At 41.0% G+C, this 21,569-nt stretch overlaps 1 protein-coding gene across 1 annotated transcript; it reads right to left on the bottom strand.

The window, feature by feature from the left end:
• Nucleotides 1-18,297: 18,297 nt before the first annotated feature.
• LOC122026551 lies at nucleotides 18,298-18,756 on the bottom strand. Its single transcript, XM_042585289.1, has one exon. The coding sequence runs from the start codon at nucleotides 18,754-18,756 to the stop codon at nucleotides 18,298-18,300; it is 459 nt and encodes a 152-aa protein (XP_042441223.1).
• Nucleotides 18,757-21,569: the final 2,813 nt, after the last annotated feature.

Below are 21,569 nucleotides of genomic sequence, written 5' to 3'. Positions count from 1 at the left end.
AAAAATTCTTTTGAAAGCATACTAAAAATATTTTCAAAACTATTTTATTCAAAATGCTTTCAAACTTTTCTTTTAAAATTTGCTTTGAAAAATACTATAAATCAAATTAGAATGTTTTCATAATATTTTTTAAAATATATTTTGAAAGATGGTTTCAAAAACACTTGAAAAGTTTTTTAAAAGTTTTCTTCAAAGGTTATTTTTTCACGTTGAAAAATAACTTTTGTTTATTTTGAAAATGCTTCTAAAACTATTTTTATTGCACAAATTCTTTGAAAATATTTTCAAAAATATTTTAGAAACTTTTCAAAAGTACTTTGCAAAATTGTCTTAATTACTTTGAAAAATAGTCTTTTCAAAGCAAGTGTTTTAAAATCTATTTTGAAAAATAGTTTGTATAATTCTTACAAATTTTATTTTTTAGTTGATTTTGCAAACTTAATTTTTAAAATGTTTTGAAAAATCAAAAAATTTATGTCAAGATACGTTTGAAAATTTTATTAACTCCTCCTTCAATAGACCTATAAGTTTTTTTGTAATTACACAAATTATTATTTTTTTGTGTATTTATAATTTGTAATACTTATGTGCTTAGTTTGATGAATGACAAAGGGGGAGTATTAGGGTTTATGTAAGAAAACTAAAGAAAATATGGAAAACTCTTAAAAAAAAACTTAACCCTAAAATAAGGATGACAATTTCACCCGAATCTGATGGATAATCCGACATCCGACCCGAATGGAGGAGGATATGGAGAGAATTTTTATACCCGATTATATTAAATGGGTATTCGGGTATGGGTATTTCGGGTATGGGTATGGAGGCGGATGTGGTAAAATCCTACCCATACCCTACCCGATACCCAATTTATTTATTTATTTATAAGCCTCATTTTTTATTGGGAAAGAAAAAACTTTAGTCCATTTTCCGTTTTAGAAAAAAAACTTAGTTTGTCTCTTTATCCTGTTATCAACACGCATCTCATCTTCTTTTCCACGGAAAATGTTCACCCGATCGAAGGAGCGCGAGACGAGGAAGAGCTGACAAGTACATTGAAATATTTTTTTTAAATGAGAATGGTAGGGAATAATAGGATGATGGGTAGGATATGGGTAACCGAAACTCCGACGGGTATGGGGATGTGTATGAAAGTTAAAATACCCGATGAGTATGGGGATGAGTATGAGTATAGATATAATAAATGGGGATGGGTACGGAGGATATGAAATCCTACCCAAATCCTACCCATTGCCATCCCTACCCTAAAATGATAAAGAGATTAAACTTAATTGTTTCATTTTTTAAAAATCATTTCTTATATATATATATTTTGCATATTTTCTTTCTAACTTTAACTCTGGTTGTCATTACATCAAAAAGGGAGAGATTGTTGGTGCATTTGACACTAATGATCAAACTTGAGTTTTGATGAATGACAAATGGATTAAAGTTAGATGTGTTATTGATCTAACCTTATTACCGAGTTTGCAGGGTTTACTAACTTAACTGGTCAAGAGAACCTAAAACTAGGCAGGAAGTCCAAATGTGGGATTCTGACAAGAGGTCAAGATGTTCGATTCACGATGGGAGGAAGTCCGGATGTGCAATTTCGATAGGAGATCGGGATGTTCGATTCCCGGTTGGCGAAGTCCAGATGTGTGATTCCGGAAGGAAGACCTGGTGGGCCAGATTGACTTCACGGAGGTAACTTGACACTTGATATGTGAAGGAAAGTCACTGGAGGAGAGTGACTTTGTGAGAATGCGTCCTGGTTGAGGGGACAGTTGGCGTCGGTCTAATTTAGGTCCATTTCAAAAATCTAAATTGAAACCCTGATTAGATCTTAGTTTAAAGGGCAGGGTCTAAGTCATAAATTAATCATATTATTATTGTGTTAACCTTATTTTGCAGGTTAAATATTTTTATATTGCATAAACACATTTTGTAGAGAAAATGGGGCACAAAAGACCTCGGGTGAATAGTACCTGAGACCAGTTCCAGATGACGAAAGACGCCTTGAGTACTATTCATGGAAGGTGTCTTCCAAAGGATAAAATCAGACTTCATCTACGATAAGGAACAACTCTTTGCATGATAAGATTTTACTTATGGAAGACGTCTTCAATGTTATAGAAGGCATCTTCCACACCTTATAAAAGACCATCTCAACCAAATCTTTCACATCATCTCTCTTCTATGAGTCCAATTGACATTTTAATTGCTCCAGCTTCCTGTTGCTGCTCTGCTATAATGTTGCTGCGCCATACTACTACTGAGGAGCCATCCAACACCGAGCAATCCGATCATCTTCGAAAGTGTTGGATAACAAAGTTAAATTTTGTACTTGCATTTTACAAAAGGAAAAGTGTAACGTGTTACATTTGTTCCTATTCTTTTTGTACTAGATTCTCTCTTTCGGCAGTTTCGGAAGAGGTATTTAGTGGATTACCCGTCGATAGGTCCAGAGAACCTGGGTCTTGGAGTAAGAGTCACCGAATGTCACGCCCTGGGGGAGTCCTTACCGAGAAAATTTCGGCAGCATCTCCCCTGTACTGGTGACAATCTGAACATTACTACAAAGCCCTCAGGGTTACACAAACTTCGGCCAACACGACCGGAACAGTAACAATAAAAATAACTAACAATCCACACAGTTTATATTAACTCAGCCTCTAGCCGACACAACCATGCAGTTTATTTAAATAAAACCTACTCCACTAATACGACGAAAAACTTAAACCTACAACAAAATCCAACGTAGTAGAAAACAAAGGCAGTAGACCAAAACTCGATATAAAAATCCTCAAGTACAACCACACATCATAAGTATGTAGGAACATAACAAGGAAACCAAAAGTCCAAAGATAGAAAACCATCGTGACTCAAGGTGGGGACTAGCGATTGGAACCTCCTGACAGCTTTAACTTGAAATAGAAAATATATCAACGGGGTGAGTTCAACACTCAGCGGATACCAAGCTGACATGCATAGTAAGAAATAACTAATAGTAACAATTATATGTACAGTCTCTTGGAATAATAATAGAAAATGCAAAACTAAAAGGAATGGGAGAAGTTGTACTCACCGGGACCTCCTATCAGGATAATAAGGTCGTCAGACCAAAAATATCATATCTTCTGTATGCATGTCAATCATATGCATCCACCAAATATGCAATAAAAAAAAGTGCAGCAAACACAAGCAATAAATGCAATCCATGCATATGATGCAAATGACATGGTCACCCTTGACGCCAGTCAACCATCTCACACACGATGGTGAGACCGAGTGGGTAGGGCTATGACAATTGTGCACTCTGGCATCACTGCTCCTGATGAGTGACCGAGTGGACAGGATGCTGTCAGAGTACACCTATCCTTCTACCCCAAATCATAAGTGGGGGAGCTCAATGCTCTCATCTCCCTGAGATAATCCAGAGGAGGGACCCCTGTCGTGCTACCACGCTGCGTCACGCTACCCGTGAGTGGACCAGCGGAGCACTGACAGTGCAACTGCCACACACCTAATTGCCTGATATAACACTAACCTATGAGTGGTTGTGTGTGCAGATCCATGTAACTAGCGATGAGCTCAACAATAATGGAGCTGTCAATCGCTCAACATGCAATTATGCAAGATAGTGCATGACACTAAGCATGTAAATCCATATCTACCTCCATAAAACATGCACCAAAAAATAAATGGCTCAAATAAGAAGATCTAGGTACACGTATCAGATATGATAAATGTCTAGTCCGGTATATCATAAGGCATGGTATGCCACTACCTCTATGAGCATAAATAATCAAGAGGGTAATGGATGCAAAATAGGTAATAAATAAGTATGCTGAAGGAATCAAGCAATGACATACCGATGCAGATATAACATAATTATTACTAATCATTAAAATCTACTATACATATCACATGACAATATCTAAAAAATAAGCTAAGGTACCTACCTCCAATATAGTGCGTGCCAAAGGTAATCTCACGTAAGACAACTCGTTGCAAATCAGAGTCTTGTAACTGTTGGGATCTTAGATGGCTAGATGGGGGGGTGAATAGCCTCTTAAAAACTTAAACATAAATTTCTACAAAGAAACTTGTTAGCACAGTGGAATTAGGAAACTAAAACAAAGAGGAAATAAGTACACTAACACACGGATTTACGAGGTTCGGGGATAACTTGCCCTACTCCTCGGCGTGTCTGTAAGGTGGACGACCCCTGATCTTCGGTAGATCGCACCCTGGATAAATTCCGGCTAAAGATCCTCCTTCTCGGTGGAGTAACCTCTCCACAAAGTCTTCGAACAGATTTAAAATGAAGCACACAAGACTTACAGATCACAGTGGCTCAAAGAAAATCGAAGTAAGCTCACAGCCACGAAGATGATGAAGACAGAGTCCAAGAACACAGCAAGCTCTCAACCGAAACACACAGCTTTTTTACTTGCTTCTCGTTTTCTCCTTCTTTCCATCATACACTGCTTCTTATGTCTCTACATTCGATCAGCCTGCACCGGATCACTGCCAACCTGCACCGAATCCCTGCTGCAAGCTATGGCGTCGCCAATCGCTTCTCTTCCTCTTCTGATTCTCTGAGCTCACACCAATAGAACCACGGTCTTCACTGGTGCCTCTGAGCTCGAACCAATCACCAGGAGTTAAGCCAATCGCCGCTTGATCACTGCCAGAAACACAGCCAATCGCAACCTGTAGCCGTTGCTGCTTCAAATGCATTTGACGCAGAGAAAGCAGTGGAAAGATCCTTTGTCTCATTCCTTTGATGAGGCTTAATTTGAAACTAAGCACTGGTATGGTACCTGCAACCTGTATCTCCAAAAGACTCACAGCAGAAGGTTAAACAGAGATGGGCAAACAGAAGTGCGAATCAGAAAATATCAGAGAAAGCGCATGCACAATGAACTTAACTGTGGATCGGTCAGCAGACCGATCACAGACCCATGGACCGATCAGACAACAGCCTGATCGGTCTGAGGCTGGTCTGATCGGTCGTGGCGACCGATCAGATTGGATGTGGATCGGTCCATAGACCGATCCAATGCCCTTTTTCTTCTACGACATTTTCTCCTGATCGGTCTACAGACCGATCAGATTGCACTCAGTGTGCTACTGAGTGTTTCCTGATCGGTCTACAGACCGATCAGAAAATTTAGTCTCACTAGATCGGTCTGCGGACCGATCAGTCATCCAAAGTATCACTGGATCGGTCTGTTGACCGATCCAACGCCTATGTGATACTAGGATTGGTCCGAGAACGAGCTACCGAGCCCTCTCTGACCTAATCCGGTCCAGAGAACGAGCTCCCGAGCCCTCTCTGACCTGGTCCGGAGAACGAGCTACCGAGCCCTCTCCGACCTAGTCCGGAGAACGAGCTACCGAGCCCTCTCCGACTTCGTCCGGTCCAGAGAACGAGCTACCGAGCCCTCTCTGACCTGGTCCGGAGAACGAGCTACCGAGCCCTCTCCGACCTAGTCCGGAGAACGAGCTACCGAGCCCTCTCCGACCTAGTCCGGAGAACGAGCTACCGAGCCCTCTCCGACTTCGCGTGCCAAGTTTCCAACTTGGACTTTTTCCTTCCACATGATCAACCTTGATCAGTAATCAATCCGAGTTCAATTAACATCTGATACAAACTTAAATCAGTGTCAACATCAAAATAATAGCCAGGTCAGACTGTATCAACAATCTCCCCCTTTTTGTTATTTGACAACACGATTTAAGTTTAGATCAGAAATGTTCTTATTTTCATAATTTTAGGGGAATCAAGATCCTCCCCCTAAGATGAATACACCACGATGTAAGGAAGTCAATAACGGGAATCAAGATCCTCCCCGTTATCTTCTCCTCTAAAATCAAACCTTCATACATCTCTAAACTTAGATATTCTCTCCCCCTTTGTCAAACACCGAAAAGGTGCGAATGGGGTGATAAGACTCAAAAGACTCCCCCTTAACCCATACTGTCTTTTTCTTAATGCACCTAGAATTCCCTCTAAGTGTATTATGAGACAATAATAAAGAAATAAGAGGCAATCAAGATAAAGCATATGAACAGCATATCAATAGCCAATAGAAAATGACACATAAAGAAAAATAGGAAAATGAGCAGCATAAATAGATGAAATAAGCAAATATCCAGGTCATACAAAAATATCCAACAAAATAGCATCCAAAACACAGACAGTCAAAGTGACAAACAGAATGTATCAATCAATGTCCTCAACACGATGAACATCATCATCATCTGCGGGAGGCACGTAACCCTGAGGCGGCATGCTGGAGCTCGAAGGTGGATGGCCCGAGAAATGCTGCGGAGGTGGGTAGTTGGCCATCCAGCCCAGAAGCAGCTGCTGCGTCACCAACTGCTGACTGCTTAAGTCATCGCAGCGCTGGTCGATCCGAACACGCAGTCCATGGAGCTCAGCAGACAGCAGCTCATCGTGCTGATCGAAGCGGCTCTCTAGCTCAGCGATCTGCCAGCGCAGATCAGGATCGACCTCATCAGCAGTAGGAGGAGGAGCAGCAACCTGTCGAGGAAGTGCCCGTGGTAACTCTCCCAGACCTCTCCCATCCTTCCATCGAACAGTCTCATTCTGTCCCAAGATACCAGACTTGGAAAATGCCCGTTTCCCAAGTCTGCAATCCTGTCTGACCATCTTCACTATCCTACCCTTAGACACATCTATCAGAAGGGTCTCGAGCCAATCTGTAATTATATGCCCATAAGGCATATAAATAGTGGAGCTGCTAGGCTGAGTATATGAGATGATCGAAGAATAGATGCTCGACATGATATCAAAATCGAGACGTCGACGCAAACCATAAAGCATCAGGCAGTGGTATAGTCGGATCTCTGCTAGAGGTTTGGATGTGATTGGAAGAAGACAGTTTGTGACTATCTTAAAAAGAATATAGTCAGGAGGAGATAGTCTCAGAGCCGCAAAAGTAGGAAACTCGACATCCAACTCATCCAGTCCATCCGGTTTAGGGTGTCCAAAGAAATACTCATAGATAGTGTCAGGTGATACATCAAGTGGAGGAGGTAATGGGTCTGGTAAATCAGGATAAATGGGAAAAGGATCTCCTGAACACATTCGGCAACCTAGATACCCAAAGAATTCTACGACGGAGAAATCGATAGTTCTCTTAGCGACTCTGGTTTTATAAGCACCATCACTGGTCTGATGAAGATTGTTGTAGAATTCAGATACTAGATCATAGTTGATGTCCCTTTCTAGGTAGACTAACGAGTCAAGTTTGTAATATGTCAGGGTTTCGGATACAGAGGGACAAAACTCATCCATGTACTTTCGATCCACAGATCGACATGGGAGTAGCTTGAATGTCCTCTGTTGAAACACTTGTTCAAACTGTCGGTTCGGGAATCTCGAAGAAGAGGAAGGTTGAGGTCGGGAGGGTGCCTGGGACTTGGATTTCTCAGCAGATGACTTAGACGTACCCTCACCGGCTGATTTCTTCCTAAATAGGTCAAAAATGGGACATGGTCGGGGCAAATGGGAGTCCACGGGAGCCACAGAGTCGAGAACCGAGACAACACACAGAGATACACCGTGAAAAGAAACTAAAATGCCAAAAATGAACAGATTTCAGGGAGAAAGGAAGTTACCTGGGCGCCATTTGAGGCTTTTGGAGAAGATGGAGAGAAGAGTCGGGACTGAGGAGTGGTTCGGCTAGGGTTTTCGGCGTGAAATGAGAGGACGAAGGATTGGGGGAAGTTAAAGAGGGTGATCAGATCATAAGATCGGACGGCTGTCCGAACAGGAGAAATCCTGACCGATCAGGGAGTGTCCTGATCGGTCGTGGAGACCGATCAGGGAGCCTCCTGATCGGGCCCTGGACCGATCAGAGGTGGATCAGAGGTCGATCAGTAACTAGTGATATGTGCCAGAACCCTTGATCGGTCTGCAGACAGATCAGATATCGAACAGAGAGGTGGAACTCTCCTGATCGGTCGTAGAGACCGATCAGATATCATCCTGATCGGTCCCTGGACCGATCAGTGTCTGATAATCAGTGATTTCAGTCTCTGAAATTCGTATCGAAAGCTCTGAAACTTGGTTCAACAACTTCCAAGTTCAGAACCTAGGATCTGAAGAGCCCACAGATTATATTCAGTGATACCAATGAATATTTCCTAATGATGAGCTCTAATGATTTGGAATTATTTAGGGCTCGAAAGTTTCAGACACTTCATAACAAATGTGTTGAATCTCAAAGTTTCAAAACCAGAGAAGTTTGTTTTGTTTGTTTGCTGAAACCAAGGTAATAAATCTGACTCAGGCTATAGGTTCAAAATATATCCTTGCTATGAGTAGTTACAAGTTTGTCAAAATATGTCAAAATTTCTTAACCAACTTATCCTATTTTCAATCAAAATCAGGAAGGTATCAATCAAGGGTATCAATCAACACATGAACAAGGTTAGATGATTTCTAGACACAGGTCCAACCAAGATTCCTTGGTTGGAATATATGAGCAAGATCTAGGAGCCAAATACACATGAATTATGTAATGGCCTTCCCCATACTCAATTTATGTCTCTTCAACCTAATTATTCAAGGGATGCATGATACATTTTGAATAATTTGGTTGATCCTAGCATCTCACCCCATATTTAGCAACCAAAAATAATTTGTTAAACCTTATAGTTTGTGTGAGATGTCCCCAAGTTGCCCAAATTAATTTCCCAATTTCTCTTGTAGTTTTAGTTGTCCTTATTGATCATGATGAAATCCTAATGGCCTATTGAGCCAAACACATCCCCAATTCTCTCCTTAAATGACTAAATTCATTTTCCGGAAGGGGTTTGGTGAAAATGTCGGCTAAGTTTGACTTTGACTCAACATATGTGAGTGCAATGTCTCCCCTAGCTACGTGATCTCTAATGAAGTGATGACACACTTCAATGTGTTTGGTCCTTGAATGATGGACTGGATTTTTCGTTAGGTTTATTGTGCTAATGTTGTCACACAACACTTGCACTCCTTTATATGAAAGTCCATAATCTTCTAGAGTGTGAATCATCCACAACAATTGTGATACACTCTCTCCCATGACAATGTATTCAGCCTCGGTCGTGGAGAGAGCAACACAATGTTGCTTCCGACTTGACCAACTAATCAACGATGAACCTAAAAATTGGCAACCCCCACTAGTATTTTTCTGATCCAATTTGCATCCAGCATAATCAGAATCGGTATAGCTTATCAAATCAAAAGACTCTGTACGAGGGTACCACAGTCCTACTCTAATTGTGCCCTTGAGATATCTTAGAATTCTCTTAGCTGCAGTTAAATGAGATTCCTTGGCACAAACTTGATATCTAGCGCACATGCCCACAGCAAAAAATATGTCCGGTCGACTAGCTGTGAGATATAGAAGACTACCGATCATGCTTCTATATTGCGTTAGATCAACTGGTTTCCCACTCTCATCATTGTCAAGACGAGTGTTTGTCGCCATTGGAGTGGATACTTCCTTAGAGTCACTCATTTGAATTTTTTGAGCATCTCTTGAGTGTATTTCGTCTGATGGACATAAATTCCATCTCGAGTTTGTTTGATTTCAAGTCCAAGGAAGAATGTCAATTCTCCTACTAGACTCATCTCAAACTCACTTTCCATGTGAGAAATAAATTCATTCAAATAGCCCTTGTTATTTGAGCACAAATTATGTCATCGACATACACTTGGGCTACAAAAATATTTTCACCATCTCTACGCAGAAATAGTGTTGGATCTATTTGACCTCTCACAAAACTCTTTTCTAGTAGGTAAGTTGACAACCTTTCGTACCAAGCTCGAGGTGCTTGTTTAAGCCCATAAAGAGCTTTCTTAAGCTTGTACACGTGATTTGGAGATTCGGTATTCACAAACCCTGGTGGTTGTTCAACATAGACCTCTTCTTTGATGAATCCGTTTAAGAAGGTCGATTTAACGTCCATTTGATAGAGCTTGAAACCTCTATGTGCAGCAAAAGCTAGCATTAAACGAATGGACTCTAATCGTGCCACGGGAGCATAAGTCTCATCATAATCGAGGCCTTCGACTTGACTATAGCCCTTGGCTACAAGTCTCGCCTTGTTTCTTACGACTTCTCCCTTTTGGTTTAACTTATTTTTGAAGACCCATTTATTTCCAATAATGGTGGTCTTCTTAGGTCTAGGAACTAAGTCTCACACTTGGCTCCTTTCAAATTGACCTAACTCATCTTGCATAGCTATGATCCAGTCAGGATCGTGCAATGCCTCATCAACTATTTTTGGTTCAATTTCTGAGATCAAGGCGACCTCATTAGACTCATTTCTAAAGAATGATCTAGTCCTAACCCCTTGTTGGATGTCTCCCACAATCTGGTCTTGGGGATGACTAGAGGCTATCCTAGATTGCCTTGGTGTTGGTGGTGCCTCATGAATGGTCTCACTAGGCACAGGCAGAGACTCAGTATCAGCCTGAGCCCTTTGTTGCCTTTGCTCATCGTCATCAGAGTCAACCTCGACTCTTTCTTCATTTTGATCATTCAAACTTAGATTTCTAAGTTCAAGTTGAATTTCTCCTACATCCCTTGATTGATCATTCGATTTAGGGATTTCTTCAAATGCTACATCTGAGGACTCTTCAATCAATTTAGTCCTATTGTTGTAGACTCGATAGGCTTTGCTGAAGAGAGAGTACCCGACCAGTGTCCCTTCATCAGCCTTAGCCGTGAACTTTCCAAGATGATCCTTGGTGTTCAAGATAAACACCTTACAACCAAACACCCTAAGATGTTTAATTGTAGGGGGTTTCCCAAACCAAAGTTCATGAGGAGTTTTTCCTAAAAACCTATGTATCAGGACTCGGTTTTGCACATAGCAAGCTGTATTCACAGCTTCAGCCCACAAGTAGCTCGGTAGTGAGTACTCATTGAGCATGCTTCGTGCAGCCTCTTGCAAAGCTCGGTTCTTTCTCTCCACAATCCCATTTTGCTGTGGGGTCCTTGGAGTAGAGAACTCATGCCTATATCCTTTTTCTTGACAAAACTCTAAAAATATATGGTTTTGAAATTCTCCACCATGATCACTTCTAATTGTTTTAATTGTTGTTGATTTTTTATTTTCAGTTCTTCTACAAAAAGAAATAAAAATATCTATGGTTTGATCCTTATTTTTTAAAAAGAAAGTTCATATATATCTAGTAAAATCATCAATAATCACTAAGCAATATCTACTACCATTCAAAGAAATGACACTACTACAATCAAACAAGTCCATATGCAGTAAATCTAAAACAGTAGAGGTACTTACAGCGCTTTTACCTTTATGAGTTGCTTTTGTTTGCTTACCCTTTTGACATGCATCACATAGTTTTGTCTTTTGGTACTTGATGCTTGGTAAGCCTCGCACTAATCCTTTGTTGGCCAGCTTTCTAATATTCTTCATGTTCACATGAGCCAACCTCCTATGCCAAAGCCATGATTCTTCTTCTTTTGACATGAAACACTTAGCAGAGGCATTAGTAGCACTTTTAAAAGAAATTTGATAAATGTTATCTACTCTTGTGCCTACTAGTACCGTGTCAAGTGTGTCAATGTGTTTGACCAGACATTGACTTGAATGAAACTCAATTGTGTAACCCGTATCACACAATTGACTAACACTTAGGAGATTAAAAGTCATCCCCTTGACTAGAAGGACATTCTTGATTTGGAGGCGTTCGGATATATGAATGTCTCCAATTCCTATAACCTTAAGACTACCATTGTTACCAAATGACACATTACCTCTATTTTTGTTTTGAATGGTAGAAAATAGTGACTTGTCCCCGGTCATGTGCTTGGAGCATCCACTATCAACAAACCAAGTTGATAGACGCTCCCCCTTTACCAATGCCTACAAGACACGAAAGATAGATATTTTAGGTACCCAAATCTTGGGACCTAATGCATCTGCAATGAAAGACTTAGGCACCCATGCCTTTGTTACCTTCTTCCTAGTCTCATGAACCCTAGAAACATGCGATCTATGAAATTGGGTTCTTGACACTAAAGAAATAAAGCTAGACTCCTTAGGTTGGTATCCTAATCCAGCCTTGTTGTAGACCGCCCTTTGGGCATTTAGAATCATGTCTGGGGTCTTAGAGCTAGTTGAGAATTTTTCAAGCATTTTCTTGAGTTTCTCAACCTCACCCTTCAAGGCCTTGTTCTCATCCTCAAGGACCTCTAGATGTAGGTCATCAACCTCATCTTCCCTAAGGGCCCTCAAGTTTTCTACTTCTTCTTTTAATGATTTATTTTCTATTTTTGATTTTTTTAAGCAAGGTAGACAAATGTGTAATAGTCTTATAGCATTTTTCTAAGTGAGAAGAGGTTACCTCTTCATCATCCGAAGATGATGAAGCCGCGGCTGAAGTGCTTGCGTCCCCATCACTCCCGGAATCGGATTCCTCCCTTGCCATGAGTGCCAATTGCCGAGTATTCTTCTCCTTCTTCTCTTCCTCCTCCGATGAGCTTGAGGAAGATTCATCCCAAGTGGCCTTGAGAGCTTTCTTCTTCTTGGCTCTTTCCTCCTTCTTTTTGGCCCGTTCCTCCTTCTTGAGTTTTGGACACTCACTCCGGTAGTGGCCTTTCTTGCTACACTCATAGCAAGTAACGTTAGACTTATCAATATTTTAATCTACAGTTTTACCTTTGTATCTCCTGCTTCTTCTCATGATCCTCCTCACAAAATTTGTCATCTCGCTTGATGATGATCCACCTTCATCATCGGACTCGGAGGAGGATGAAGATGAAGGAATCTCTTTCTCCTTCTTCTTTTCTTTCTTTCTTCTCCCATCCTTGCTCTTTTCTCCTTCAACCAAAGCTATACCTTTCTCCTTTTGACCTTTGTTAGCAAGTTCATGAAGTTCCATTTCACAAAAGAATTCATCTAACTTTACAATTGAAAGATCCTTAGAGACCTTGTAGGCATCTACCATAGATGACCACAAGGCACTCCTCGGAAAGGCTTTTAGAGCGTACCTTACAAGATCGCGATTCTCCACGCGTTCATCCACGGAATGGAGACCATTGATGATCTCTTTGAATCTTCCATGTAGCTCACTTACTATCTCATTTTCCCTCATGGTGAGGTTTTGGAGTTGGTTTAGGAACAAGTCTCTCTTGGCGATCCGAGAGTCCCGAGTTCCTTCTTGGAGCTCGATGAGCTTGTTCCATAGATCTTTTGCGCTCGTGAAAGGACCTACCTTGACGAGTTGGTCCTTGGCTATTCCACATTGCAAAGTGACCACTGCCTTGGCATCGGCTTGTCCTTTGCGGGTTTGCTCGGTGGACCACCTCGAGGAGTCGAGTTCCTTACCTTCTTCGTCCTTTGGACGCGTAAATCCTTCCTTTACAGAAAACCACATAGAGATATCAGTTTTGAGATAATACTCCATGCGACTCTTCCAATATTGGAAATCTGCTCCATCGAAGAAGGGTGGTCTGTTGGTGCTGAATCCTTCCTTCATGGCCATCTTCTCGCTCCTTAGGATGTTAGTCCAGATGAAGAGCACCAGGCTCTGATACCACTTGTTGAGATCTTAGATGGCTAGATGGGGGGGGGTGAATAGCCTCTTAAAAACTCAAACATAAATTTCTACAAAGAAACTTGTTAGCACAGTGGAATTAGGAAACTAAAACAAAGAGGAAACAAGCACACTAACACACGGATTTACGAGGTTCGGGGATAACTTGCCCCTACTCCTCGGCGTGTACGTAAGGTGGATGACCCCTGATCTTCGGTAGATCGCACCCCGGATAAATTCCGGCTAAAGATCCTCCTTCTCGGTGGAGTAACCTCTCCACAAAGTCTTCGAACAGATTTAAAATGAAGCACACAAGACTTACAGATCACAGTGGCTCAAAGAAAATCGAAGTAAGCTCACAGCCACGAAGATGATGAAGACAGAGTCCAAGAACACAGCAAGCTCTCAACCGAAACACACAGCTTTTTTACTTGCTTCTCGTTTTCTCCTTCTTTCCAGCATACACTGCTTCTTATGTCTCTGCATTCGATCAGCCTGCACCGGATCGCTGCCAACCTCCACCGAATCCCTGCTGCAAGCTACGACGTCGCCAATCGCTTCTCTTCCTCTTCTGATTCTCTGAGCTCACACCAATAGAACCACGGTCTTCACTGGTGCCTCTGAGCTCGAACCAATCACCAGGAGTTAAGCCAATCGCCGCCTGATCACTGCCAGAAACACAGCCAATCGCAACCTGTAGCCGTTGCTGCTTCAAATGCATTTGACGCAGAGAAAGCAGTGGAAAGATCCTTTGTCTCATTCCTTTGATGATGCTTAATTTGAAACTAAGCACTGGTATGGTACCTGCAACCTGTATCTCCAAAAGACTCACAGCAGAAGGTTAAACAGAGATAAGCAAAAAGAAGTGCGAATCAGAAAATATCAGAGAAAGCGCATGCACAATGAACTTAACTGTGGATCGGTCAGCAGACTGATCACAGACCCTTGGACCGATCAGACAACAGCCTGATCGGTCTGAGGCTGGTCTGATCGGTCCTGGCGACCGATCAGATTGGATGTGGATCGGTCCATAGACCGATCCAACGCCCTTTTTCTTCTGCTACATTTACAGACCGATCAGATTACACTCAGTGTGCTACTGAGTGTTTCCTGATCGGTCACCATACCGATCAGAAAATTTAGTCTCACTAGATCGGTTTGCGGACCGATCAGTCATCCAAAGTATCACTGGATCGATCTGTTGACCGATCCAACGCCTATGTGATACTAGGATTGGTCCGAGAATGAGCTACCGAGCCCTCTCTGACCTAATCCGGTCCAGAGAACGAGCTCCCGAGCCCTCTCTGACCTAGTCCGGAGAACGAGCTGCCGAGCCCTCTCCGACTTCGTCTGGTCCAGAGAACGAGCTACCGAGCCCTCTCCGACTTCGTCCGATCCAGAGAACGAGCTACCAAGCCCTCTCTGACCTGGTCCGGAGAACGAGCTACCGAGCCCTCTCCGACCTAGTCTGGAGAACGAGCTACCGAGCCCTCTCCGACTTCGCGTGCCAAGTTTCCAACTTGGACTTTTTCATTCCACATGATCAACCTTGATCAGTAATCAATCCGAGTTCAATTAACATCTGATACAAACTTAAATCAGTGTCAACATCAAAACAACAGCCAGGTCAGACTGTATCAACAGTAACAACACATTTAATTTAGCTACTCCCATATATATCAAATAGCTAATCAAAATTCTTATTTACCAGAAACCCTAATTCATTCATTAAACCTCAGTTAGCTATATAACTCGGGTATAATCCGAAGTTTAGATTAGATCCATAATTTAACCCCTAATTAAATATACCTCAACGGTCAACTAGGATTAGTTTCCTTAACCCTAATTATTTCATTTAGATTTAAATCTATACTTAATCAATTCTAAACTCACCTAATATAAATATATCATTCAACCATATAATCCAATTCATACCTAATTCAATTTATATACCAGATCTAACAATCCATATCTACAAAATAGAAACTCACTCTAAAACTAGTTCTTTCATAACTAGACATAAACTCACCCTAAATCTGAATGTCCGGTTGTGGAGTCTCTGCCGGAGACGCGTGCTGGGGGGAAAAATAGTGGTCGGAAATAGGAGATGTTGCTATGGAAAAATAGCAACTGTTACCACAGTGAACAGCCAGTCAGTTTCATCACAGGAGCCCTAATCAAATCCAATGAAACAATTAAGGAAGAATTTTCTTCCGACATTAAACCAAGTCTACACACTTACCCTAAATCCTTATTTGCAAGCTTCTGTTGAAGTTGGTGTCTCTGACGACCCTACTCCCCCTTGAGTCTGAACAGAGCACGGATGAGGCTCTAGGACACAGAGAGAAGATGACAGTGAAGAATCGGAAAGAGTAAGGCATGTTGGTGGTTGCTATGGTACCTAGCCCGGTAGAGGAGAGCTAGCAGTCAGAGCAGCATTACTAGAGCCTGAGAGGAGGAGACGCTGCCTCAGGGCCGATGGAAATCTAGCGGCTCAACCCTAGTGATGACGGTGTCCGCGGCTGTGAACAACTCCCTCGGCGTCGGTCGCTCGCGTGGATGAATGGTGACGAGTAGAGGAGGAGGAGGAGACTGGGCCGAGAAGGGGGCTAGGGCACGGAAGAAGGGGAAAGGAAATGGGAAAGCAGATATGCCCTGGTTTCTTTCCTAGCCATTGGTTTTGTTTGCTGGGAAGAGGAAACGTCGTGAGGCAGCGCCGTCGATGGGGAAGACATGGAGGAGAAAAGAAGAGAGGAAGGGGAAAGGGCAGCCGGCGTGTGAAGGCTCGAGATGGGTTCGGCGAGTAAGGAAAAGAAAAAAGAAAAGAAAAAAGAAAAAAGAAAAATAAACTTTTCCTCATTTAAATGGGTAGCTTAAACCGGTTTTCCTATGGTCCAATAATTGATCCCCCTTAAACTCGTCATACAAGCTCCGAAAAATTCTCAGAAAATTTTTAAAAATTCCTAAAAATTTTTAAAAATTCTTTCTCAAATAACCTATTATTATTATTTAATTAGTATTTGGGGTATCATATTTTACACCGAAGGCTCCAAACTAAGAAAAACTAAATCTGTCCTTTTACTTGCTTTTTACTTTTGTATTTTTTCACTGCACATACTTTGATTTCAAAATGAAAAGTAAAAGTTTTTGAAAATCACGTAATTCACCCTCTCTCACGTGCGTCTCAATCCAACATAAAGTTGCTGTAACAAATCCCATTTATTGCAGCGACTAATATTTTTCAATGTTTAGGGTATGAAACAAACTTGTTACTGTAGCAGAAACCTAGTTTAGAGTCTATCGATTGATTGATATTGTCTATCAATAACTAATGCTCTGTTTCAACTTTACCAAGTTGAATTCCTATTTTGTCTGGTATCCGGTTGACCTCAACCTATTAGGACTTCCCTTACTTAACATCCGGTCAACCTTGACTTGCTGAGACTTCCTGTGACTTAGCATCCAGTCAACTTTGATATGCTGGGACTTTTGTCATTACCAAGTGTTTGATCTTTCATAACCCACTTGGACTTTCTATCTCGTGTCAACTCTATATTGTACTTCTGATCACCAAGTGTCTGGTCCTCCGTGACCCGTTTATACTTTTTTCTTGCCAACTTTTTGTTGGACTTTCGATCACAAAGTGTACGATCAACATTGACTCACTTAGATTTTTCTCTTGCCAACTTTCTGTTGGGCTTTTGATCACCAAGTATTTGATCAACCTTAACTCACTTAGACTTTCCTTTTGCCAATTTGCTGTTGGACTTCTCACTTCTAATCAAGTATCCGGTTATCCTTAATCTACTTGACTTCTTACTAACATATTAATAAAATATCAAAACTTAAACTCGAGTGAATCTGAACTTGGTCACCTTGTTCAATCTTGACCCAAGATCGATTGCACTCGATTACACCAAGAGGCTTTTTAAGTAGAACTCAAAAATAAATACATGAGAGTTTATGTTCAAAATGAATAATATGATACCATTATAAAAATATATGGATTTTTTTATACTAACAAATATCATCTTAAAACAGAGTCCAATTCTCCCCCTACTAACCTAAAAAAGTAGGTCTAAAGAGTAGATCGTAAATTGCAATTACTATGCATCAGAATGAATAACTCGAAGGAGTGTGTTGATGAAGTAACTCTGTGATAAAAATGACTAACCCAATGGTATGTGTCGACTAACCCAAGGTTAACAAGATTGTAAAGCTTAAATAATCAGATCTTAAGTCAAGAACAATCGTGATGGGCTTTATTTTTTTTTGGAAGAGATATATCTCAGCACATAGTATGATATCTATGATATAATGACAAAAGATTTTATCATGCATTTAATATCTGTATATCTATACTTACTCTCCTAAATATAGGATCGACATTAGAAGCATCGTTAAAATAACAAACCTATCTTTTTAAATCAAAAACAATCAACAGAAATTAAGCAGCAATCCTTTATATTACTAAATGGTTTATTCAAATTTAACAGATATTTGTTTTTAACTTGGTCAATAATTTTTTTTTTAAATTTACATAAATCGAAAGGCTAAATTAATAAAATTAAATTTGAAAGACGAAACTTAGTTTTTTTTCTTCCTTGATGCGGATTGAGGAGAAAAAGAAATCCGTCTACTCAAATAAACAGGGGTTTAATGTCCTCGCATATGCACAACGCTCGCTCGATCTGTTAATTTTGAAATAATTAGTCGTACTTTTCCTTCCAGGAGTGGGCGAGGAAGATGACCCACGACAGCCCGAGGAGTAAATCGCCGACGAGCTGCCGCGGCCAGTGAGCGGCCAGATCATCGACGCGCCGCTCGAAGGAGAGGCGCCAGAGCGCGACGGCGGCGTGGAGCACGACGCAGCCCTTGGCGAAGAAACCCTGGAAGTCGCGATCCTCCACGAAGGCCACCATGAAGAGCAGCAGCCCGATAGCGCAGAGGAGCAGCCCGGCGAAGGAGTCGGCGTTGTGGATCAACATCTGGTCGCGCGGGCTCGACCCCTGCAGCAGCCTCGCCGCCGTCTCCGGGCCGTGCCCGACCTCCGCCGCCGCCTCCAGGTAGAACATCATCAGCGCCCCTATCGTCGCCGCCGCCACCGAATGCAGCACGCAGATGTTGAAGAACCCCGACGACGAGGGCGAAGGAGAAAAATCTGCCATCGATCCGCCGGCCGCTCGAGAAGAGGCGATCGGATTGAAGGATTAGGGATTGGATTTGGAGCACTCTTCGTTAATTGCCGCATATATTTATTTGTGGGGTTTGTTACTTGGTAACGATCCGGCAAATCGTTGGAATATTTTTAGAAAATTTGTTTTATCTTTATGTGTTTTAAAAGAAATTAAGAAAAAAAATAAAGTGATATTATTACATTCTATTTTAATTATCATTAATAACAATCATAATTATTTGGTAGATGGAATGTTTCTATAATTATTAGGCAGATTGAATTATTCTACAAATTTTGTGAGGAATTTTTAGTGAGGTCGCAAAAGATGCCCTTTTTTTTATTAATCATTATAATTTTTCGTTATGCGGAAATAAACTTAAAAATGTTTTTACAGTAAATAAAAATAATAAGTTTAAAAAAGTTTTAAAAGAATTATGCAATTTTAAGATAAAGATTTTAAAATTAATATATACTTTGGAATTTTTATTGGAAAAAAGTACCCTTTTTTTTCTTTCCAATGACCGATACTTCTCTGACAACTCCGATTTTTCACTATATTAAAAGGAAAGAAATTATAAAACACAATCAATAAGAGAGTCATCCACTAAGAATTGACTTCAATCCTATTGACAATAACATTTTTTATGAACCAACTATAGAATACGTGGAGGAATGAGAACATGTACGAACTTGGAGATAAAGATTTTAAAATTAAAATGATAAAAAATAAAGAATAAATTTAATATAATTTGAGCAATATAATAATAAGGGAAAGAGCACAGCGTAAATCTTATTGGACGAACCTTTTTTGTATTTTTTTTTTTCAAATGACCATTTATAAGTTCTAACAACTATTCTATTAATGTTTGTTCACTAAAATTTAGATCATGAAAAACTTATTTGCTAACCAACCCTTTGGATCAAAATATAAGCTTATTTGCGCTCTAAGTGACCCAGTAAGTCATTCGCCCTTCATTCGTTTTCCCTTCTCTTATGGCTCAAGTCCTCCCCCCTTTTATTAGGGTCGTCCGAAAATTCATGCTTTCCTTTACGCCTTGGACACTTAGTAATTTTTTTTTTTTTTCAAAAACTGTCTATTAAAGGTGCTTTGTTTAGAAAAGAGTACCGAGGATGTGCGGAGAGGCGCTTTGGTAGCAAAATGATTTGATTGTCACTTCCATCATAACCGCCAATTTATGGGTGGATGCCACGTAGCTCCACTCTTCATCTTCTGAAACGACTTCTGACACACGCTTCTTCGTACGGCTCAATGACACACCTTTCTTCTGCAAAGTTCTCTTTTGCTCTCTAAGTGACCCAGTAAGTCGTTCGCCTTTCATTCGTTTTGCCTTCTACTATGGCTCAAGAGTCCTTTGCCCATTGATATACCTTTACTATCTCTGATTTTGATAAGTCTAATAGGGCTTACATTCGCTCTAGGTATGAAATCCCTGAGAGTTATAACATTATCATTCCTTTCTCGGATGCTCATCCTCATTGTCCTCCTCCTAACCATATTACTTTCTTTAAGGACCAGTTTGCAGCAGGTTTACGTTTTCTCATCCATCCCTTCATGTCGAAGGTGAGTCAATATTTCAATATTCCTTTGCAATAGTTTGCCCCAAACACCTTTCAATACATGTGTAGGATATTCATGATATTCTACTAATTCGGCATCCCTCCTACCCCACACAATCTTTTTATATTTTCCTACCCTAAAAAATTGGAGCCCCGGGGTTTTCTTTTCCAGTCTAGTCCTAAGGTGTTCTTCTTGAAAATCTTGCTTTTTCTTTATCGAGATGCTTGAACCTGCTACCTAGTCAGTTGAATGACAATCTTCTTTTCCTCCTCTTCCCAACCTTGGAAAGTTTAAGCAGGATCCCACTTTTATTTCCTATTCCGCTAAGCTGAGCGGCCATCGTTTTAAAATTCACAAATGGCTACGCAAAGACCTTCTATATTTGTTTGGCCTGAGCCTTATCCAAAATAAGCTTCCCTGTTCTTTCGATAAGTTTTGATACCTTGGTTGTTGCCTTATCACTAACTAAGATATTTTCTTATTTTATGCAATGAACGACATTTATGAACTTGATCGATAACAAGATTAACTCAGAGAACGAGGAGCTCCTTACTATGGAACATACACTATTAGCCGAGCAGGCTACCCGACCGGCCGCCCCTTCTAGTGAGCAGTCAGACAGCGGAATCTAGCGAGGTCACTGTGTCTGGGGAGTTATCTCCCGATCCTCCTGAGGTGCCTGAAGATCCTTTTAAGGAAGTGGAGGATGTCCTAAAAAAGAGACGCAAAAGGTGCAGACTTATCCACGCACAAGTCCCTGAAGGGAAGGTATCTTCCACTGAAGTGCCCTCTATTAAAGCATCCTCCCCGTGTTTATCTCTCGTCCAAGAAGATTCTGCCCGAGAGGGGACACAAGAGTAATCTTCTGAGTAGACTTTATCGGTCCTTCCTTCCACCAGTCCAACTCTGGAAACCGTCCAAACATAGGAGGCCATTTCTCCTCTGAGTAGCCCTCCTGCTCCTCTTGTGGCCCCTATATGAGGACTCTTTCTATATCCGCGTCTGCTGCTCCTAGGAGGCATTATCAATTTTCAACCATCCTTGATTTGCCATTCACCTCAGCCATAGCTTCTCCCTCGACTGCTCCCCCAATTGTTGGCTAAATACTTTTGAGGGGTCGCCTAATGGAGGCTCAGGTGGTAGTGGGCAACTAGTTGAACGAGCTTACTCCAAGGGCACTAGATGATAAATATCAATATGAACTGACCGAGGTAATATAATTTAGC

The sequence above is a fragment of the Zingiber officinale genome, chromosome 10A (genome assembly GCF_018446385.1).
Source record: "Zingiber officinale cultivar Zhangliang chromosome 10A, Zo_v1.1, whole genome shotgun sequence".
NCBI classification, from domain to species: domain Eukaryota; kingdom Viridiplantae; phylum Streptophyta; class Magnoliopsida; order Zingiberales; family Zingiberaceae; genus Zingiber; species Zingiber officinale.
This window is presented reverse-complemented; position numbering and strand designations above follow the sequence as displayed.

Coding starts and splice junctions, on each gene's coding strand:
- LOC122026551 (XM_042585289.1), bottom strand. CDS start 18,756: ATGGCAGATTTTTCTCCTTCGCCCTCGTCGTCGGGGTTCTTCAACATC.